Raw genomic sequence first — 24,514 nt, forward strand, 5'->3', positions numbered from 1 at the left:
TCAACCAGAGAAAGAGAAGCTGAGGGAGATAAATACAGGTATTTAGTGCAAGGGACTGGAACTGGCTTGTATTATTATGGGGCTGCTGGGCAAGTCCCAAGTCCACAGGGTCAAGATCAGGCTGGCCCCTCAGGCTCTAGCTGGAGATGCTGTCCACAGGAAGACTTTCTTCCTTCTGAGGGAAACTGCAGCTCTGGCTGAAGGCCTTTCAACTGATTGGGTCAGGCTCACCCAGATTATCAATCATAAGCTCCTGCACTTAAGCCAACTGGTCACAGATATTAATCACTACAAAATACCTTCATAGCATCACCTAGGTTACCTGAGAGGCTGAGGTTACCTGAGCTTCACACCCGGTGCCACATTTACAATGGAGACTTACTCTAGAAGCTAGTGACCCTGAAAACTCACCTCAGTGCTCAGTTATCAAGGAATCCTGGCTGTTTCTGAGAGTGTGATACGTCATCGCTGCCTCAGAAGGACTTAGGGCAGAGTACAGTTAGGCAAGGACCTGAAAACCATCCAATACCTAAAAACCATTGTGGAAAATGACAAAACAGAGCACACTTCTATTCAAATAACCTTTGCAGCTTCTCAGATTTTCTCTCTTTTATGGCTTGAAACAAAATGGGAAAAAAATTAAATGCCTATACTCAAAACTAAAAATACAGACACAAAACTCACTTGACACAAAACTCACTTGACCGACACAAACATCACATTACAGAACATCATGGCCATGAATGAGGAGGAGTCTAGGGCAACCTCTTTTTGCCGTTATTGTCCCACAGACTTGTAAAAATGTCTGCACTAACCAGGCAGTCGTCCTCAGTTCCCTCAAAGAAGAGTTCCTCTGGGCTTATAACCCCACTGCGAGCAGTATTGGCAGACTGCCCGGCTCAACCCCAGGGCTGCACATATACAATGAACTCATTCAGTCCACAAATAACTACCAAGTTCCTTCCACATGCCAGGCCCTGTTGTAGACACTGGGAAGACATCGAGTCTAAGTTCTTTACAACTTTCCTATCCCCTTCTCAAAGTCTACACTCTACTTCTGTCTTTGTGCAAACTCAAAGAGATGAATAGACCAAAAATTGTACTGCAGTGTGCTAAAAGATACTGCAGCCATCAGCTTCACGTGTCACACACACACACACACACACACACACACACACACACACACACATGACTGGAAGATGTAGAGGGAATTGCAACTGGAGAGAGACAGGGTTAGCCAAAATAGATGGCGGATGGCAGGCAGAACCTAGGGCCAAACTAACTTCAGCCAGGCTGCTTCTCTCAGCAGGAGGACAGACATGTCAAGGACCACAGCTCTTGGCAGTTAGACTCTCTTACAACTCTCCCCACAGCCGCCAATGCAGAGGTTGAAGGAGGAGGTCAGATTGACCTTCACAAGTGCCTACAGCTCTCCAGATCTCATGTTGTGTCTCTCCTTAGGTAGTTATTTAGGGAAAAGATCCTCTATTCAGTCATCTTGGACTCAGAATTTGTCAACTTCCCCAGAGGAGTTAATCAAAGAGCTCACTTTAATAGGATTACTCAAAGATTAAGAATTGTTACACAGTAACCGACCCCCACACCCACTCCAAAAAAAAACCTTCCATCCAAGGGAAGTATCCAATGTTTTCCTGACAAGTCAGTTACATGTATGACTGACTTTGTTACTAAATACTCATATTCTGACACAGGAAGAATATTCCAGAGGAACAGTACTGTCCATGTGACAGGAAAATGGAGTAGCTTATACAAGGAGCCCTTATTATTGCCATTCTGCTGTACTAGGATGTATTGTGAACACCCTATAAACAGGGATGTTTTAGTCCAGGCTTGAGAAATTTTTTTAAAAATTCAGTATGAGTCTTTCATACTCAATACAATAAACAAAAACCAGACACTAGGAGGAGCAATTGTCTATATTATGCATAGGAAAGCAGATGAAAAATTAGTTATACTAAACTTAAACACCTTTTGAAAGAAAACTCTTCTTTCTTTAAAGAGTAAACACTCTCAAAACTACAGACAGAAAGAAGTGCTAAGTTAGTGCTTTCTGACATTCTAGATTTTAAAAAGTCCAAGAGATTAAGTAAGTCTCCAAGGTCAACTGCAGATACATTTGGACAACAAAGTACTCACTGTTAATACATGTTAATCATACACTGTTAAACATCTTTGATAAACACTGATAGCCCTAAATAAACACAAGATGCAGGGTAGAAAAAAGTGAAACATTTCTCTGCTTCCTCCCTTCTCCATATTTGTCCTTCTAAGCTAACATTCCCCTAATATAGGTTGGGGGGGGAAGAATAGAGAGAAAATTAATATACTGGAGTTTTAACTCAGGGCCTCAACCTCTTACTTGGCTTTTTTGGTCAATGCTACGTGTTGTACACTTGAGCCACAACCTCAATTTCCAGATTTTTGCTGGTTTAATTGACAATAGGAGTCACATGGTCTTTTTTTCCTAGGCTGGGTTGTGACCTTCAGAACTGTGACCTTCAGAACTCAGCCTCCTAAGTAGCTAGGATTACAGGCATGAGCCACCAGCACTCAGCTAAGATGGATCTTCATGGTACCAATGCAGTCCGAATTCCCAAGACCACTGGGAAGATGTGGGTTGGGAGCTTACTCATATTCTGTAGAATGTAGGAAAAGTCCTAGACTTGGCATCTGTTCAGAATCTTCTGAGAGACTGAATCTCTGGGCCATATATCCTCACTCAGGAGACCTGGTTCTGCCTATGTGTATCTGTGCTACTGTGTATCTCTGTTACATAGTCTGGAGTGAGGTGTATTTATTCGAGAATTTGCTTCCTTTCTTGTTATCATATGCCTGTGGGTCTAATGCCTCTGCCTACTTCATACTCTCACTAAAGGTCTAACAAGACTTCAAGCTACAAAACACTTTTTGGAGGTAAAAAACAAAAAAACAAAAACAAAAACAGACAGTAGACAGAATAAAGAACATGGCAGACTGCTCACAGATGATCATCCTCTGATTAAAATCCAAGGTCTCCACAGCAGAGAAAAGAGAACCCATCAGAATCCTGTGCCATCATTTCCTACATACCATGAACTGATCAACCATACTGCATGCAAAGAGACCAAAAGGACAGAACGCCCAGGCTTCCAAAAGCTTGGAGTGCCTACTACTATCAGAGTCTGAGACACCCACTTCAGGGGTATTCTGGCAATCCCATGAAACCATTCAACTTGCACAAAAGACCAACCAGCTATTTACACTTTCTCCTTAAATCATATACTTTGTCTTCTTATTTTATCCATTTATAACTATCAATAGTGTTGTTAACATCCTAAGCCCTAAATGTCTGAGCCACACTAAGGAAAATACACACTCCCTCCTCAGCAACTCCTTTATTAAACATGGTTCTCAGAGCTAGGTGAGGTCATCCATGGCCAAGCACTGGATGCACTTAACTGCATGGATTTAAAGTGTATCCTATGAGCACCACTGATTTATTTCCCAATCTATCGCAGTATTTTTTTTTTTTGCCAGTCCTGGGGCTTGAACTCAGGGCCTGGGCTCTGTCCCTGAGCTTCTTTGGCTGAAGGCTAGCACTCTATCCCTTGAGCCAAAAGGCCACTTTTGGCTTTTTCTATTTATGTGGTACAGAGGACTAGAACTCTGGGCTTCATGCATGCCAGGAAAGCACTCTACCACTATGTTTCATTCTCAGCCCCTCCCAGTAATTCTTGATTCTCTCTTCCTTCCCCTGCAGCTACACACTCACACACAGACAATTCTATCTGCTTCTTATCATTACAGATTAGATTGCATTTAAATAGTTCAATAAATGAGACTCAAAGAGCACAAACTACTGCCTCATTCTTGGCACCTACCTTAATGACTTTGATATTCCATGCTGTTCCATGGTTCAATACATAGTGCTTTTTATTGCCGAATTACCTTAACCATTCACCTGCTAATATAGAGTCTGAGTTGTTTCTATCTTTTGACAGTAGAAATAAAAAAGGTAATACATATTTGTAAGTCTTTGTGTGGGGACACATCTTCATTTCCCTGAGGAAAGAAGAAAAATGGATGTTTTTGATTAAGTTTAATTTTTAATATCGTGATTTCAATAAACCACATATAAGAAGCCTTTGTTGTATCTGTTTTCTTCTAGAAGTTGTATAGTTAAAATTCATTCAAATAGAGTTTAGTAATCTATTCATTTAAACTTCTATATAATGGGTTGGTGTCCATTTTGTCCATGTGGTTAGCTGGTAGGTCCAGCACTGTGTGGTGAAGAGACTTTTCCTTCTCCTATGGGGATACCACAGTGCTTGCCAAACTCCAGTTGGCTGGGTATATGTGGATCCTTTTTCTGTTCTCTTCTAACTCACTCAATAATAATAATAAGCCAATAATAATCCATTTCACCAGTGTTCAAATCTGGCTTTTTTTTTAAGCCTGTTGGTCCTTGGCTCTGGAACAAACAAAGAAGTGAATCTTACAAGAGAGGGACACTCTTAGGGGTCGGATACCAGTCATTTCTCTCTGTCTTTGTGCAGCACTGGGTAGAAAGTGGTGAAGTGAGGCTGAGATATAACTAATTTTTAATAATTTTTAAAGTATTATCCAATACAACTCTCAAGTTAAATTTAGAGTTACACTTGTAGCATGTCAGCTGTGAAGAAGAGTCTCGATGAGTGATCGGGATCATGGCTTAGTGCTAAAGAAAGAATCCATTTCCCTTCCTAACCTGAGAAGAAAAGGGCATCATTGAAAGCATTTCCTGGAAGGTTCAATAAAGCTTAATCTTCAGTATTAAAGGTCTGCCAGCTTCTTTAGAAGTCTCTAGTCCAATGACAGCATCAGCCAACATCCATCCAATAATTACATGCACAGCAAATCCCTACATCTTGACTTTGTTAAGGATCCTATCAAGAAGGTACCATTAATATTTGATTCTACAAATCAACTAAAGCAAAGAATGACTAAACCACCTGCTCTCGTCTCACCGGCCTTAGAATGCTCATTTGGTGCTAACTTCTGTCTTAAAAACACTCCATGATGAGGTCCTGGCAGTGCTGGAAAAACACTTACTTTGCCTCAGATCTTTAGTGCTCCTCTGATCCCTAACACTCTTTCTCATTTCTTTCTGCTATCTCATTTCTCCCAGTCTACTAGGAGAAGCAGGCCTGAGGAGAGGTGACAAAATAATGTTAAGGTAGGAAGGAGTGTCTTTCGGTAGGCTACTTCAGGAGTTGTCAAGTGGGAGGGAGGTGTCAACACTGAAAACCAATGCCTGAGCAGAAGTAGAAGGCAAAGAGTGACAACATGATACCAGAAGGAGAAAGAATGGTTTAGAATTGAAATTTCCAAGACGCTGGGCAAGGAGAGCGCTTAGGAGTTTAAGTAGAGGGTTGGGTATGGTGGCTCACACCTCAAACCTATCATCTTAGCTAGTAGGAAGGCAGCGATTGGGAGGATAACAGTGCCAAGAAAGCTCTAGAAAAAAGTTATCTCAACAGAGAAGCTGGGCATGTTGGTGTAATTCCAGTTGTGTGGGAGTCATAGATAGGAGGATCATGATCTGAGGCCAGTCCAATCCCCCCTGCCAAGAAAAATAACCTAAACACAAAAAGGGCTAGAGGTGCAGTTCAAAAGGGCAGATTACCCACTAACAAGAACAAGCCTTAAATTCAAAACTTGAGTTCAAAACTGGGGCAGGGGGGAAGGGGAGGCAAGGGCCGGGGTGGGGGGGGGGAGCAAGGGGATCTCTGAGAGAGAGGAAAGGACAAGAGGGAGAGGGCCAGGAAGGAAGCAGAGAGACAAGGATGACTCACTGGGAGCAAAAGACGTTGTCCTGGATGCAGAAGGAATAGATAACTTGTACCAACCCTGACTGCTGGCTAAACACTTTGTAAGCACGAAAGCCTTCACATCCAAACCTCACAGTGACTTCTACAGGCAGGAAGATCCTTGGGCAAAGGCCTTGGCTGTGGACTTGCAACTGTAACCCAAAATACCAACATACTCTTTACCAGAATTCTATTTCAGCTTTACGCCTGAGCACAGATCCTATCTGATGCTCTTGCAGACGCACACTGTAGCCCCTGTTCTCCATTTTTCAAGAGTGAGACCCACTCCGTGAACAGTGTTCCCATGATGGACAACCACCACTCTGTCCGCCACCGCCCTTAATCAAGCTGTGTGCGTGAAAATGAGCAACCAAGGGACTCCCTGTCACGATTCAAGTGAAGCCACTTTGTTCTTCAGGTGAAGGAGAATTTTAGGCCAAAGCTTGGGGGTGGAGGCAGGGGAAGCTTGCAGGACAACTTTGCCACCATTTTGCTAAGCAATCGTTCATGGCTTATAACACTAAGTTATGTTTCCTTTCTTCCTTTTCCCTTTTAGTTTCTTTACTTTCTTTTCTATCCTCCACCCTCTTATATTCTGAGGTTTTTGTGTTACAAGGAAAAGAAGACATGAATGAGATGAGGTAATCTTGCTAGGGAGGCTGAGTAGCCTCCACTGCCTCCACCTCCTCCTCCTCTGCCTCCACCTCCTCCCCCTCCTTCCCTTCCTCCCCTGTGCTCTCTCCCTTTTGTCTTCTCCCCTCTCTCTTCCCTCTTTTCCTCTCCCCATCCCCCCATCCCTCCTCCCTTCTGCCTCCTCTTTCCTCCATCTCTGCCATGGACTGGCTTGCCAACACCCACTTGTTCTACCAATGGCACAAGAAGGGTCTGTCCTCCATGAAGATGCCTGCAGACTGCTCCCATCTCAGGCTGATACACACACTGTCTCTGTTCATCTCTCATGTGATGATCTCTGTCATAGCCTTTATCACCATATGCTGACTATCAGTTTAAGGGACCCCCCCCCAAAAAAATGAGCTACTGGGAAAAATAAAAGGCTCTACAGAGCAATAAGAAATTCTAGTCATTATTATTACTTGACCTTAGAGTCCTGAGTGCTGAGACAGAACTGGAGACAAATAGACATTCAAAGGGTAACAATGATCATTAGTATCAGTCTACAGGTGTATATTATTCATTGCCAGTATATGACTACTTATTGTAATTACCATTGCAACCAGTATTAATAACACATGGCCCTTAAGGAGGTTGAGTCCAAGGTAAAGCCCAAGATAAAGAAGCCATTATTTGTCAGGTACTGGTGGTGCATTCCTATAATTCTAGCGACTCAGGAGGCTAAGATCTGAGGATCTCAGTTCAAAGCCAGTTGTGAGACTCTTATCTCAAGTTAACTGGTAAGTAGTGCTCCAGCTTGAGGGAAAAACCCAAGCAAGAGTGTGAGGACCTGAGTTCAAGCCCAGTACCAACACACACACACACACACACACACACACACACACACCATTATCTGTTGAGGGAAGGAAGTAGCATGCTGATGACTAATGAAGATAGAAAGAAAAGGCAGGGGCAGGACATGGCTCCTAGAGCCTTGGAATAAAAATTAAATAAGCCGGGTGTGGGTGGCTCACACCTATAATCCTAGCTACTCAGGAGGCTGAGATCTGAGGATCGCAGTTCAAAGCCAGCCCAGGTAAGAAAGTCTGTGAGACTCTTATCCCCAATAAACCACCAGTAAACCTGAAGTGGCACTGTGGCTCAAGTGGTGGAGTGCTAGCTTTGAGCTGAAGAGCTGAGGGACAGCGCCCAGGCCCAGAGTTCAAGCTCCACAGTCGACAAAAATAAAAATAAAAAAAATAAAAGAATTCTCTTCCTCTGCAAAACAGGAGACTGTTTATAAAGCAATCCTGCTCTCACCATGGCATTTAATTTCTGCAATTGTTGCTGTGGTGTAGGTGGTACTTCAATCCCTTTCAAAAAATGAGGAAACTCTTCTCACAGAGAAGAAATGATGTGCTGAAAGCCATCCAGCCAACAAGTGAGCTGGTCTTCAGAGATTGCCTTGTGCTCTATGACAGCATAGCTCCAAGTAGCCATGGTGACCTGAAGCCTATTCAGAGCAATTCTAGTCCTATCCAGAGAACCAGTGCAGGTACCAGGGGCACAGGAGAACTCAAAAGACAAGTATCAAAGAAGCTACCACAGCCAGAGGGAGGAGAAGGAATCAGGAGACAGGGCCCAGGAACCCACTCCGAAATGACCTAAGGCCTCAAGTTGGGAGTTGGGACCAATTCAAATAGTAGTTTAGAAACTCCAAAAAGCAGAACCTAAAGAGGCAACTGTCATCTTTGAATTCCAATGATTTTAAATAAATTGCTCATTGGATCCTTATTGTAAACCCCTGGCATAAGTAATTCTCTTTTATATGCAAAACCAAGCACCAGAGAGAGCATGTGATGTGCCTGTGGCCTCCTAGGTGAAGCAGCAGCAGAGATGAGTCAGATCAGCCACCTTCTGTGAGACTCTATGCATCTAGGGACCCCCTCACCCCATCCTTTTCCAGCTGCATGCTGCTGACTCACAAGCTGGTGGATCTCTTAAGAGACAAGGTAGAGTGGGCGTGGCGATCAGTGTCATGGGTGCAGTGGGGCCTGTGTGGAAAGAGGCAAAATGGCAGGAGTCTCCAAAAATGAGGCCAGCTCGGGGAGAGGGAGGAAGCTGGACACTCTACCTCCACCATAGCCCTGCAGAAGATCATTTCAGCTCTTGAAGCTATATATCTCAGCAGAGACAGAGAGAGAGAGAGAGAGAGAAGCATACCATCCACCCTTCTTTACCAAAGTGGAATATGATGGGAACGGAACCAGAAGACCATGATGCTCCTTTTAAAGCAGCCCGCATCAGCCACTCCACAATGCAGATGCATGAAAACAGTATGCCACACCCTAGAAACACATACAGCTTTCACTGGCCAGCTAAAAACTAAACCATTAGCTAAAAGACAACGGGTAAGGCACTCCACGGGTAAACAGAGCCAGAGATTTTTGGAAGTTGCTTGTTCTTGTTTAGAGGTCTTCTTCATGCTATAAAGCACTACCTCCTTTTTTTTTAAAAATTTAATTTAATTTTATTTGTGAACATACTGTACAGAGGGGTTACAATTGCATGGGCAGGATAATGCGTACATTTCTTACCAAGCATTGCAGCCTCCTCCTTTGTTTACCCTTCCCATCCCTTCCCAGCCTCCCCCCTCCCCCCCAGTCCCAATCCTTCCCCTTCCCCCCCCCCCCCCCCTCCGCACTGACGTTGTAAAGCTCGTTTTGGACATGACAACTTGTACTTCTCATTGTTGCAACAGGTCCACCTGTATCCTTAAACAACTGTTTTTTCCCCATCTCCTCCACAAGTTATACTGACATCAAATATAGTGAAAGCAGGGGTTATACTGTGGGGGAGGGACATACAAAGCAACAAAGAGATAATCTTATAAATACGTTAGAAACACATGCATGAAAGAAAAAAACATTAAAATACATATCTAAGGGTTCATTTTCCTGACATCACACTATCTGACCTTTTCCGCTTGACTCATACATATACTAGATATTGCATATAAGGGAAACCATGGGACCTATGTTTCTTTGGGCCTGGCTTACTTCACTTATAGCTAAGATATGGAACCAACCCAGATGCCCCTCAGTAGATGAATGGATCAAGAAAATGTGGTATATATACACAATGGAATTCTATGCCTCCATCAGAAAGAATGACATTGCCCCATTTGTTAGGAAATGGAAAAACTTGGAAAAAATTATATTAAGCACTACCTTCCTGATCCATGCAATTTCACAGGAGGCTCTTCTGGAATGTTACATTAACCAAACAAAGGAGGTAACTGCAGAGTGCATTGGAGTAGGCTCAGGCCATTCGCTTTTGAAGACTTGCAGTAGACTCCCCAGAGTCCTGGGTAAGGGTTCCCCAGACAGCCAGGCTGGCCTTACCCTCCTCTTACAAACCCCGAGGGGCAGGACACAGAGGAAGCTCAAAACAGCTGACTTCACGGTTGAGTAATTCCTAACTACAGAGATATCGTACTCAAAAGTGATCCATTCTTGCATTGGTCCATACTCTGAAAACTGTGCAGCTGAATTAAAAGAAAGCAGTCCAGAGGGAAGGAAGACCTGCTCCTGAATGAACAGAAGGGCTCTGTACTCAGATCTTATAACATGGGTCCACATCCTGTCATGACAACTCTGGGCAAGGCCAAAGCCTTCACCTGAGCAGACCCTTTTGGGGCTCCACAGTTCTGGCCAGTTTCTCAAGCATTTTCTTCAAATCTAACTCTGGGCATTTGAATTTGCGGTTCCTAATTTACATTAAGTACTACAGATGAATGATCATTTTTGCAGGTCAGGGGTTGGGGCTTGACTAAAGCCTCCTGGTTTTGAGAAACTTCTAATGCACAGCAAATGACGACTTGAAATTGAAAAACCTTTGGCTATGACCTGATAGCATTTACCTGGCCCTGTGTGATATTCAGCCTTTCTCTCCCCCTTCCACCCCCAAAGCCGAACCTAAGCTCCTGAAAGCAGTCATTAACCATTCATTACACTGTACTATAAAGATAAAAAAACAGTTCTTGACCATAAATAGTTGTGCCTTTTTTGTTTCTGGTACTAAGAAATGAACCCAGGGCTTCAAGAACTGTAAGTGTTCTCTATTTGAGCTACAACCCAGCCTTTTTGTTTAGTGTTTTCAAGACACTAACTTTGTCTCTGAGTGGGCCTCAGGGGTTGATATGAACAGTGATACTTCTACCTATACCTCCCATGAAGCTGGATAACAGATGCACTATAATACCCAGCTTTTTATGGATTGAGATGAGGGTCTCAAGAACCTTCTTTTTATTATTCTGGCCCTAGCTGGTTCAAACCAAGATCCTACTGATGTCAGCCTCCCCAGTAGCTTGGAATACAGGGATGACACAACATGCCTGGTTTGTAATTTCTTAAATCCCACCCTAAAACTGATAAAACTGCAATACTGTATCTCCAAAGACAGGGGCCATATTGGGCCAATCCATGGGGCTACGAACCCCTCTGAACCCTGCCTTCAACAGAACATCGGACAGTTACTTTCTGAGATAGAATTTAGGCTGGTAAGTTTCTTCATTTAAGAGTATTTTACACCTTGAAATAAAGAGACTGTTCCCAGCTAAAAGTAATTCTGAACAAAAACATGAGAACCTCAGAAGGGCCAGTGCACAGTCATCCATTCCATGTCAAGTTACCCCTGCTGGAAATTAGCTTTTAATGCCCAAATAAGTGACATGTCAACTGGCATACTGCCGAAAACTCTCACTCAATAACATTCCTTAAAGTTGAAGCATGTTTGCATCCTCTGCAAGATGCAGAAATGTCTTCATGTCTAATATGTACAATCACACTCAGTGCCTTCATCTCTTATGCTCAGATTCTGACGGAAGGGAACATGGGATAGAAAATTGGATGGAAAAGTCTAAGACCCCAGGGCAGGCAACCAAGGTGAGGGAATTCTGTACTTAAGCAATGAAGAGCACAAGACTGTAATAAATACTAGGATTTGATTGAGCTTGCTTTGCTGAAAACAATCAAATCCCCTAAGTAGATACACTGCTAGCCTGGCATCCATCTTCCCTCAGTATCACTGAGACAGTAGAGCATCTGCTTGTAGCCAATGGCAGTAATCAATAACAGCTAAGGCCCTGGAGGATTATGAAAAAGCTGGCTCTAATCTCAGTGTAAAAGGGAGCAGAGACGCATGCCAGTGGTCCACACCCGTAATCTTGGCTACGCATCAAGAAGTTGAGACATGAATAACTTGAGGAGGAGATGGGGAAAAACCAGTTGTTTAAAGATACAGGTGGACCTGTTGCAACAATGAGAAGTACAAGTTGTCATGTCCAAAATGAGCTTTACGTTGGTGCGGGAAGGGTGGGGTAAGGGGGGGAAGGAGAAAGATTGGGATTGGGGGGGAAGGGGGAGGCTGGGAAGGGATGTGAAGGGTAAACAAAAGGAGGAGGCTGCAATGCTTGGTAAGAAATGTACGCATTATCCTGCCCATGTAATTGTAACCCCTCTGTACAGTATCTTCACAAATAAAATTAAAAAAAAAAAAGAAGTTGAGACATGAAAACTAAAAATTCTATGAGTGTCATCTCCAATTAACTAGCAAAACACCACAGGTGAAGCTGAGACTCAAGTGATAGAGCGCTAGTTTTGAGCGAAAAGCTAATAGCACCCAGGTCTTGAGATCAAGCCCCAATATCAGCACAAACAAAAAGAGTAGGAAACAACTTAGCCTCTACTGAATGTACTGGAATGCCCCACTCCATTCCCATTGCCCCCAAAACATATCCATACAGTGCATCACCCCAAAAGAATTCACAGACATTTTTCTAAAAGTGAAATTAATGGTTGAATCGTTCTGATCTTATCTAAGACAATGCACCACAGCCACACTCAAACCAAATCATATCCTACAAGGCCATATTTTACATTCATATTGTTGTGAACTTGTAGGCTAAGCATTACTATAATGGCAGCATCTCCATCTCCTGGTAACCAAATCACTTGCTTTCTCTGAAGAATGCCTGATGAAAGACTTCACAAATATTTCTTTTCTCAGCATTGATAGGCTGAAGAGGGAAAATAAAAGAATTCAAGTTCAAATAATGACTTTCACCCAGAGGTCACAGTGTTAAAAGATACATTTTAATATGAAATTGCATCCTCCAATTGCTATATCTGAATGAAGTTATATTGAAAAAGACCTAATGTGACAAGATTTACGTTTTGAATTGAGGTGCAAAGAAAAAACTAAATCTTATTACATCCATTACGTTTTGAATTGAGGTACAAAGAAAAAACTAAATCTTATTACATCCATCACAGAAGGGATACTGAACAACAGACGCAAAAAAACAGAGATTAAATCACTGCTCCATTTCTCTTTACCAAAAGAGACATCTTGCTATGAAACTAGTCAAAAGTCCCAAGGAGGACAAAGAACGCAGTACTAGCTTAACTATTTGTAAACCTCTTCACCTACCCAGTACTTCCCCCTGCCAAGTTATTTGCATTCCTGTCATCCTATTCAAAGTCCTTGAGTTTCCCATGATCACCATCACTGTCACCACCTGCCCAGCTCCTCCAAGTAAAGGTGTGGTGAGAGGCAATACAGGAGTTGCAGAAAGAATTGTTTTTAAAAAAGAAGAAGGACCTTACCACTTCTGGGAGCAGCTTAGTTGAGAGGTCATGGATGGCTTTGACCACTATACATATGGAGGAGAGAAGGAATATCACCCCCAAGATGACACAGGCTCTGTAAAAAACAAAACACAACATTGAGAGTCTTAACTGGGAGAACTCCACACAGCTGAGCAGTCAGCATGGAAGACTGAGACAGGAACACAATCTGGGAATTGAATTCAACTGCAACTCTCCACACCCCCCAGGATAGACACCAATTCACCTCTAGAAGAATACAGTTCAGGGTTTTATCACAGAGGCAATTTCATAGGAAAGGAGCTCACCACCTTCCGTCACTAGCAACATCCATGAGCGCTAACATGCGTCTTTCCGACATGAACTCTATCCCTTTGTCCTGACAAATATGATAACTTCAGTCCTCAAACCAGAGAGTAAAGAGCTAAATAATGAAGAGCAGAGTTTATCTGCCATGAGAGAGCCCAAGGATGGCCCTTTTAGCTGTGGGGTGATCCTGGGAATATTTCCTACCTGAAGATGAAACAAAATGAGACTCCAAGCATTAAAAGTAACCCATTCACATCAGCTTAGACAAAGGCCAAGTCTACTCTGGATTCTTTTGATTTTTCCCACTGATGAGGAAGAATGGTTTGGTAATGACAAAAGTGTATTTGCGGGAAGACACAGATATTTTCTCTTATGGTGTGAGGGGAGAGAAGAGAGGGTGTGGTCAACTAAAATACCCAACACAGAAGGAAGTTAGGGAAGCTGCCAGAGGTAAAGCTGACAAGGACACTCAGGGAGTGTGGGGTGGGGAATGACAAGAAAATCTTTGGGCTTGGGATTGTACAAGTCCCTGGCAATCTAAATACAGAAAATTTAAAGAGATAGACATGAGGAAATGATAATATTTGTACACAAGCCAAAATCCCAAAGAAAACAGACAGAATGAGTATAATTATCTCTAGATTGTTCCTATCCCAACCTAATGTTTCCATCATTTAGTTTTATCCCTACTATCAAATAATATCATTTTTCATGTTCCAGCTTAGATTTTCTTCTCTGGACTAAAAGTATGGTCTCAAGTTGGGCACTTAACTTGGAAGGAGAACCTACTTATTATCCCTGTGGACAGACACAATCCTCAAAATTCAGAAGTCAGGAATAAAAGCAAATAAGCAAGGCTATATGGAATCTACCCAATTGGCTTCTAGCTATACATTTTATTTTTTAAAAGGCCTAGACAAAAAGAAAGAACTGTTGCAGGATAGAGCAAAGTGAGGAGTAGGAAAAGGAGGAGCATGAGGAGGAGGAGGAGGAGGAGGAGGAGGAGGCAGCAATGAATGGGCTAGGGATCTCAAGGGAGACTTGAATAAATGGATCAGGGTCCAAGGATACCATGCATTTTCATGAAAGTCAGACATTAAGAATATGCTTATGAGCAGGGCACCAGTGGCTCACGCCTATAATCCTAGCTACTCAGGAGGCTGAGATCTGAGGCTCTTGGTTCAAAGCCAGCCCAGGCAGGAAAGACTGTGAGACTCTTATATCCAATAAACTACTCAGAAAACCAGAAGTGGAACTGTGGCTCAAGTAGTAGAGTGCATAGCCAGACAGCGCCCAAGCCCAGAGTTCAAGCCCCATAACCGGGAAAAAAAAAAAGGCTTATGCAGCTAAAATGAGGGCTGTGACAGTCCCATCAGGCAATCAGGGACAGAGGATTCATGGAGGAGTGAGGTACACCTATGGGAGGGTCTCTGAGTAACCAAGGACTATGGCAAAGGCAGAGATTCCAGTACTTGGAAATCAATGTTCCCAAAGCACCTGCTCTTGAACATCAAGTGTCCCCTTGGAAGAGAGTCTAAGACCTTCTGTAATGAGGGCTTGGAGTAATCATCTCCATCAGAGCAAATGTGCACTGGGAAGTGAGTATGGGAAAAGAGCCCCAAGTGAGGCTAGATTTCCAAGGTTTTGCAGAATGGGGTTTACCATCACTCACTAAATCCCTAAGTGATACAGAATCAGAGGTTATCCTCTTTTAACAAATTCAACTACAGATTCATCAGCTTTTAGCCTTGAAGGCAAACTATACTCCCATTCATTAGAGAAACTTTTTTTTAAATGTTTCTTGAGAATCAGTCTGGTTCTATTTTGTGTGGTGTGTGAGTGTGTGAGTGTGTGTGTGTGTGTGTGTGTGTGTGTGTGTGTGTGTTGGTCCTGGAGCTTGAACTCAGGGCCTTGGTGCTATCCCTAAGCTTCTTTTGCTTAAGTCTAGTGCTCTAACATATGAGTCACAATTACACTTCTGGCTTTTTTGTTGTTGTAGTTTTATTGTAAATACAAATTTCACAGACTTCTCTGCCTGGATTGGCTTTGAATCACAATGCTCAGATCTCAGCCTCCTGAGTAGCTCACATTACACGAGAGAGCCAGAGGTGCTCAGCTGTCTGGATCCATTTTTATCAGATGCTCTGGAGTGAACTCAAGACTCTATATTTGGTTACTTCCCTAGTGTAATATTTATCTAATGCAAGGCCTAGACGCAAGTGAGGCCCTTTCCTAGGAAGCTCACACAGCTGTCTGAATGGAAGCAGGAAGGGAGTGTCCATCCTGCAAGTAAGGAAGGATGGAGCCTGAGGAGCCCTAACAGCCCAGTGGTGGTACGTGTATTTACTGGTCAGCTTCGTCTCCCTGAGACACAAGTGAGGTAGTCACCACCAGTATATCAGAACTATAGGCAACCTGTCACTGCATCCTCATCTCCTCTGGGTGGGACATGGGGGCAGACACCTGTGCTTCATACCAACAAGGCCAGTGACGTTATAAGTACCCACCATTCACCATATCACTATGAGCATGTCCCTTAGTTTGCACAAAATGTGGGCTGTGGATCTGTTACATTACTAAAGCAACTAAAATGCAAGAATGATGAAAGAGTCTTAACACATAACTTCTTGTTTACATATCCATATGCAGAAGTACGCTCTAGATCCCTTGGGTCAAAAACCATTATCTTCAATGTCTAAGTGTCTACAATCTACAGTAGCAGAATGTAGGATCTCTCTGTCTCTCTCTGTTTCTCTTTCTGTCTCTCTCTCTGTGTCTCTCTTTCTCTCTCTCTCTCTCTCTCTCTCTCTCTCTCTCTCTCTCTCTCTCCCTCCCCCACTCTCTCTGGAGAGAATCTTTAACTGATTAACCAATCACAAGTCACCTGTATGTTTCCCTCCATGGAGTCTCATGAGCAGTAATTGCTACCAATGAGGTTAGCAAAAGAAGATTCCTAACAGTTCTTCCAAATGCCCCACTGAAATCTGAAATACAGCCCAGCACTGGTGGCTCATGCCTATAATCCTAGCTACTCAGGAGGCTGAGATTTGAGAATCAGAGTTCAAAGCCAGCTGGCTAGAAAAGTCTATCAGATTCACCTTCAATTAACAAGCAAAAGGCCAGACGTAGAGCTGCGGTTCAAGTGGTAGAGCTACAACCTTGAGGAAAAGGACAAATAAGTGAGACCTAGAGTTCAAGCCCCAGTACTGTCACAAAATGGGGAAAAGGGAAGGGGAAAGGGCAAAAAGGAAGGGAGGAGAAAATGGAAGAGAAAGAAAAGGAAATGATGAAATGCAATGAAAGTCAAAATAAATTTTCCATTTTAATTCTACAGAACTGTAATCATATGTTCCTCACCAGTATATGCCCAAAACTGTTGTGAACACCCGTTTTCCTCTTCTTTTAAATGTACTGCAAATCTGATCAGCACAGAAACTCTTCCTAACAGGAATGAAGCCTGTGTGTCAGAACCCAGCCATGCCTGCAGCCCAAAGAAGCTATTAATAGCAGAGGATAGGAGCTATTTTTAAATGTTGTATTAATAATATATTGTGTTTACACAACAGCTTTCTACTCAGGCTCTCAGTGTTCTGCCCATCAGCTCATAAATCCCCAGGATGTCACTCACCAGACCCATGTCTTTGTTTCTCTGATTTTTATGGTTGTGGAGGGGAGTGGGGGACGTTTCCTTAACAATGGGGCACCAGTTAGGAGACATGCCCAAGTCATCCAAGGAGTTTCAAGTCCATGTCACCTGATGGCCCCTAAATGGCCAGTTTCAGTCATCAAGCCAGCCACTTGAAGGTTCTGGGCATCTCCATTGCATGCTCCCACTACTGCCTTGGGACTACAACAGTCTCTAAGATGCTAGAAGATTTAGGTCAGGAGCAAACACTGCAAATGTGTGCAAAAATAGTTGTCTCTTCCTCTGTATTGTAAGCTGCTTCTAAATTTTGGGAAAGAGGGAGGTGAAGACTACAAATGGTAACTTTTCCCCATCCTTCATGGCCTTCCCTGATAGGTTAACCTGATAAAATGATGAGGGTATTGGGGATCTGGTCACCATAAAGAATACAGACTCTTCCTCCCTCCTGCTCAAACCCTGGAGAACTTTATGAGTTAGAACGAGGCAAAGGAACCACCACCCTTTCATCATAATCTCCAATCAACCCAGACAGAAATGGAAACTCTTAGTGAATCTGTGGATATCATAGTGTAGAGCACACGTAGATTAGCAGCGTCCCATCACCTGGGAACTTATTAGGGAAGTACATGCTGAATGAATCTATCCCAGAGCTACTGAAGCACAAACTCCCAACAACTTATGCTTTCCTAAATGCTTCAAGGGATTTTGATGCATGTTCAAGTTTAAGATGCAGAGCATTAATTTAAGGCACAGTCTGATACAAAGCTGGTAAAACATCAAAAGAAACAGTTAAAGCTGCTCGAAAGAAATGATTAAAAGCCTGGTGCCAGTGGCTCATGCCTATAATCCTAGCTACTCAGGAGGCTGGGATCTAAGGATTGTGATTCAAAGTCAACCTAGTCAGGAAAGCCCATGAGACTCTTACCTCCAATTAAGCAGCAAAAAGCTGGAAGTGGAGCTGTTGCTCATGTAGTAGAATGTAAGCTTTGAGTGGTAGATCTAAAGAAACACCCAAGTCCTGAGTTCAAGCTCCAATAGTCACACAAAACAAAATATTAAAAGTTGTTAAACTATTTTTTGGATGTGCTGCTATAGGCTGCAAGTTGCTAATCATGCACATTGCAAATCTAGTGCTTCTGAAATTTGAGGGGCAAAACCTACCAGGAGGTTTTGACAAACTGATGTCAGACGGAAAGTTTTAGTCCCTTGTCTTTAGTCCCTGCAGATTTAATGGCCTCCAGTCCAATCTTACCAGTGCTCAATGACTTCCCATCAGATCAAAATAGCTATACAAGAAGCTTCTCCCATCATCCTATAATTTATGACAGATCAAAAACATAAAATAGCCTTGGCAATTAACCAATCCAGTCCTCTGTTTAGAGAGTAATCATTTTACTCATCAGGTTTCATCTTCATTCCCAAAGTACTTACAATCAAACAATAGAAATGGAAATGGAAAGGCAAGTGGTATGAGCACACCCAGCACTTAGGGATACAAAATCTCTCAGGTGGATTTATTCTAGCCTTGCCCTTTTCCCCACATGTGTTCTGCCACTTCAAAAAGAAAGCCACAAACTAAAATCCATTTGGAGGCAGGAAAAAGGAAAGAGAAATTGAGTAATGAATGGCGGTGAGCCATTCCCTGTTCTCTATGACAGATACACCAAATAGACACCAAACAGGCACTGTCTCGTTCAAGTCCCACATCATGCCATCCCTACCTCCTCCCACCTCCTCTCCTACTGCAGAAGTTCCCTCCCTCCTCTTCATACACAGATTATATGTAAGCCTGGGAAGTGGATAAGATCATCCCCCGTTCCCCCCTCCCCAAGAACACTTGTGACCCATTAGGCTGAGTAAAAGGTTTTGTGAGTGGTGCTGAGCAGGAAGCTGGGTAAAGGTAAGCAAGAGTCATTCCTGAGAGGCCTTCTGTGCTAAATTGAGCCATATAAACTCTGCATGAAAACCATACAGAGCCCCTGACAGGTTTAAAAACAATTATTAGATTTGCATTTTCAAAAGCCAACTCAGGTAATATCTGTTGTGAGCATTTGCAGGACCTGATCTGCCTCCATTTTCCTTTCCAGTAATAAACAAGCCATTCATCCTTTCAGGATACATTGTCTCCAAGGGGAGATCAATGGCCACCATGCCCTACCTTGAACCGAGACAGCTAAACCAAGCTGACTCTTTCCATGCACTCTGAATATTAGAAGGACAGCAAAGACTGACAACCACGGTGATTCACCCACACCCCCATACCAGGGGTGGCTGAAGGCTGAGCTTTGTTGGTCTGTCAACCAGTTTTCAACCAATCTGGGCTGACTTGCCCAGATCTAGTGTTTCATAAGAATTAGGAAGAAGCTGCAAGGCCCAGGGAGCCTTTTATTGCCTATAAGGGAGCTTACTGATATTAAAGGGGAGAAAAATAAGAATGCTGCCTCAATCAGCAACATATTGCAGAAGAAGAATGGAGGAAGGGAAAGAGGGAAGAAGATAAAGAGGAAGGAAAAGATATTCTGTGGTCAGAAGATACTATCTGCTGTGGTGATGGAGAGCCCCAAGACTGTATCCTCCATGAACTACCTTTGGCAAATCTTTTGATGTTTCTGGCTAGAATCAAAGTAGTTTATGTTCATCTACACTGCAGTGGACAAGGGGAGAAAGGTGGAGTGATATTAACAGAAAACAAGGAGGCCACTTCCCAGTAGGCTTGTCGAAGATTGCATCATTGGTCACATCAGTTTGCTCTCAACTACACATCCCTACTTTTGCCATGTGTTTTGACAGCCTCTGTTCATAGGGAATATATTTTGGGGGGGGGTCCGGTCGTGGGGCCTGAACTCTGGGCCTGGGCGCTGTCCCTCAGCTCTTCAGCTCAAGGCTAGCGTTCTACCACTTGAGCCACAGCACCACTTCTGGCTTTTTTTTTCTTTTTGCTTATGGGGTGCTGAGGAATCGAACCCAGGGCCTCAGGCACGCAAGGTAAGCGCTCTACCACTGAGCCACCTTCCCAGCCCCCCAGAGGGACTATATTCAACCTCTTGTTTTCAGACAGAACCTAATAAAAGCCCTGGCTTCCATTCTCCACTGGAGTGTGAGCAGAGATGATATCCAGTGTCCTTGTGTCAAAGGATTACACATTCATAGCTGGGTTGGCCTCTGTGATGGTTTAAATATGAAGTGCTCCCCACGGGCTCATGTGGTGGGATCTTGGGTGCCACCTGACAGGCTGTCAGATCATGAGGGCTCTGACTTCATGAATGGATTCATCTGTTGGTAGAGTCATAGTGGTGGGGACCTGATTGTGATAGAAACAGGATGTGGGGTGTGGCTAGAGAAGAAGGTCACTGGGGCCATGCCTTTTGAAGGGTGTATCTCGTCTACTGCCCCTTCTTGGCTTTCTGATTTCTGTGTAATATGAGGTGATGAGCCTCTGCCACATTTTCCTGTTGCCACGATGTTCTGCCTTATCATAGGTGCAGTGGCAACCGGGTCAAAAGCTATGGACAGAAAGCTCTCAGACTGTGAGAAAAGTAAATCTTTCCCTCACTAGGTTGTCTGTCAGGTATTTGGTCCCAGTGATGTAAAAGCTGACCAAGCCAGCCTCTGCACTGTCCAATTGACCTCGGAGAGAAGCCATTCCTTCTGCTTTGAACTTGGACTTCTACCGCTGACCTTCTCTTACATGAGAAATGCCTGAGAAATTACTCCTATGTCTGATAGAAGTCTGAGGTTTGGAGGGATTTTCACTGTAGCCAAGTTGATGGATTCAAGACTCCTGAAAGTGACACAAGTTATTATAGTAGCAGAAAAAAGTAGCCTCAGAATTTCAGGTCAAGGAAGTGAGGGCAGATCTGCCTGCTTGAGAAGATCACTCTGGAGTTCCTGCCTGCAGAGGACAGGAAGGAATCACCCGTCTTGAAAAGCAGGCGGTCCAAGTGTACAGAAGCCCACTTCTTAAATGATCATCCCACAAAATGAGTTCCTCTGAGACATCTGTGACTCCCACTGCTTTATCTCCATTGGAAATGACCAGTCAGCACCCTGAGCACACACCTCCCTGCATTATTTGGTTAATTAAATCTGGTATTTTTTTAAAATCGTTACAAAAGTATTCTAGCATCTCCAGTGTTCTTAACCTACTTACTGATAGTATTTAAAGTAATTGGTTTACCTTGTTCATTCACTTTGACCCACTTCTGGGAATCTGTCCCTAAAGAAAAAGCTTATTACAAGAGAATGTTGATGGCAGCATTATTTATATTTAAGAGTAAGAAATTTAAATATGCTACAAAAGGAGTGTTTAAATAACGATACATCAAGTCGGTTGACAACTGGGGGGGGCATATGTTAAAAATTGCTGAATGTGATGGCTCACACTAATAATTCTAGCTGCTTAGGAGTATTGAAATCTAAGTTTCACCTAGGTAAAAGTACAATATCCTATCCGAACAATTGGCTAAAAGATCTGGCTATATGGCTCAAGTAGTAGAGTATCTGCCTATCAAGCATAAGGCCCTAAAAAAGGAAAATGAAGTTGATCTCATAGAAGAACAGAGTAGAATATTGGTCACTAGACTAGAAAGTAGGGTAGAAGATGTTTGTTAAGGGACAAAATATAGATATCAGTTCTGGTTTTCAATAGCACAGTAGGGTATTTGTTAGTTATTCTCATCTATATTTTAAGATGACTAAGAGTGTACAAAATCCTTAATATATAAATGTGATGAGCCAGGTTCTGGTGGCTCATACCTATAATCCTTGCTACTCAGGAAACTGAGATCTGAAGAGCATGATTCAAAGCCAGCCATGAGACTCTTATCTCCAACTAACTAGCAAAAAGAGCCAGAACTTGAGGTATGGTTCAAGTGGTAGAGCACTCGCCATAAGCAGAAAAAGCTTAAGGACTTCAAGCTCTAGGGCTGGCACACACACACACACACACACACACACACACACACACTAGTAATAATGAAAGTGATGAATGCTGAAGAAAATGGAAATGCTATTGTCTTGAGCTGATCATATATATTATACATATGTATCAAACTAGCATATCCTCATAAAATATGCAAGTATCTCAATAAAACATATTAAATATTTTATGCTCATGGATAATAGGAAAAGTATCTAATAGATAAAATATTAAGTGAAAACATGGGAAGCCTAGTAATGTAGCTCAGTTGGTAAGTACTTTCCCAGCATGCTTAACAGCCTTGGCTCCATTCCTCATACCACCAAAAACAAACAAACAAACAAATAAATCCAGGTTAGTAAACATTAGCCAAGTGTAGTGGAACACTCTTGTAATCCCAATGCTGGGAAGAAAATGCAAGGGAGATCCTGAATTATAGGCTAGCCTGGGCTTTATAGCAAGATCCTGCTCACAAGACAAAACAAAATGATGGGATATAAAATTATATGTATATAGAATAGAAATATGTAACACTTGATCTAAATTGAAGGAGAAATTTCTACAAATAATATGCTATTAAATAACAATAGTGAAAAGATGGGCTTTGTTAAACTTTCTGAATGCTAATTTTTTTTGGGGGGTCTGGTCGTGGGGCCTGAACTCTGGGCCTGGGCGCTGTCCCTCAGCTCTTCAGCTCAAGGCTAGCACTCTACCACGTGAGCTACAGCGCCACTTCCCCATCATTCTTTCTATATATATTTTTTTTGGGGGGGAGGGTCTGGTTGTGGGGCCTGAACTCTGGGCCTGGGCACTGTCCCTCAGCTCTTCAGCTCAAGGCTAGCGCTCTACCACTTGAGCTACAGCACCACTTCCGGCTTTTTTCTTTTTGCTTATGTGGTGCTGAGGAATCAAACCCAGGGCTTCATGCATGCAAGGCAAGTGCTCTACCACTGAGCCACCTTCCCAGCCCTGAATGCTAAATTTTTCAAGGGGAAAATAATTTTCTAGAAATGTCTTCTCTAGCCACATCACTTTAAGTGTTTCCCTTTGTGTCCAGATTTGAGGTACAGATTTATCTGTAGAACCAAAATGTAGGAGCTGAATAGTACTATTCACTCACTGGCAAGTTAGAGGGAAAATCTGAATCTCCCAATGAGAATCCACAAATTATAGGTTTCCTTTCATATGATACCATAGGATTGTCAGATAAGGGGATGAAGAAAACATATGCCATGTTTTGAGCTGGATCTTGTATATTTCTGCAACTTCTCTTTGACCTATACACTGGACTATTTTGAAGAGCTGACATTTCCCAGTACAAGAGAGGAAGAAATTGATAAAACAGGAAAAGAGCACCTTAAAAGAAATGTTATTCATCTATCAAATTGGAAAGTAATCTTCTCCACACACATACATACACACACAATTTTAAGTTATTTAAAAAGTACCAATTTGTTGGAGCCTTACTACATTGTAAATTAGGAAACATACATTAATAATTAATACTAAAGCTTTCACTTGAAGGAGCCAGTTTCTGAAAATTCTGGGCCTATAAGTTGCATTGATATCCATTATTAGGTTCACAAAATACTAAGGTTTTCCTTTTAAAAAGGAAAAGAAAATAAACTTGCCAATTAAAAGGCTACTGATTTGGCCCCTACACCAGCAGTGCAAGCTAAAATCTCTAAGAAAATAGATGCTAGTGATTACACAACCATGATCATTCTACCCATCTTAGAAATGGAGAAATTTGCTGTAGTATTGTGTTAATGCAAAGATGTTCCTGAGGAAGGATGGGTAGGAAAAGAAATAGTGTGTGTGTGTGTGTGTGTGTGTGTGTGTGTGTGAGAGAGAGAGAGAGAGAGAGAGAGAGAGAGAGAGTCCTGGGACTTGAACTCAGCTCGCTTCCAGCTTTTTTGGTGCTTAATTAGAGACAAGAGTCTCATGGACTTTCTGACCTGGGCTGGCTGGGAACCATCATCCTCAGATCTTAGCCTATTGAGTAGCTAGAATTACAGGCATGAGCTACTGCAACCAGCTGGGAAGCCCAGAGCTGTAGCAGGGGCTTCTGACACCACAGCATGTCTTTTCTAGGCCTGGGAGACTTGGGGGAATGGCTCCTTGTATTCTCTAAAACAGTCTCACCTTAGCATGCACTGGGGTGACAGGGTACATACCTGCCCAAGGCAGAATCCAGCCCTTCTTCAACCTATAGAAGTGACCATGGTAACATTCCACATCCACACCAAAACTAGCTCTTCCTCCCCTTTAGTCTGTCTGCTTTCCTTTCCCCTAACTCACACTTTCTGAATCACTATCATCCAATTGGCTATCTGCAGCAAGTCTTTGCCTCCAGTCCCAATTTCAGACAGGAAAAATTGCGGAAAGTATTTCAGAGGGGCAAAGAACATTGTCAAAATAAAGAGAAAGCAAGACAATTTGGACATAAGATGGCCAAGATGCGGTCAGAATCCCATCACAAACGTCTGCGTTAACAAGCCAGCAGACCCAG

At 42.8% G+C, this 24,514-nt stretch overlaps 1 protein-coding gene across 1 annotated transcript in view; it reads right to left on the minus strand.

Annotated features, from left to right (window-relative positions):
- The window catches only part of Tmem163 (transmembrane protein 163), a 228,778-nt gene that overhangs the window by 25,189 nt on the left and 179,075 nt on the right, over nucleotides 1-24,514 (minus strand). Inside the window, exon 5 of the mRNA XM_013030812.1 lies at nucleotides 13,130-13,226. Within this exon, the coding sequence (XP_012886266.1) occupies nucleotides 13,130-13,226 (97 nt within the window). The remainder of the gene's footprint in view (nucleotides 1-13,129; nucleotides 13,227-24,514) is intronic.

This window comes from Dipodomys ordii, unplaced genomic scaffold, assembly GCF_000151885.1.
Source record: "Dipodomys ordii isolate 6190 unplaced genomic scaffold, Dord_2.0 Scaffold133, whole genome shotgun sequence".
Classification (NCBI taxonomy): Eukaryota; Metazoa; Chordata; class Mammalia; order Rodentia; family Heteromyidae; genus Dipodomys; species Dipodomys ordii.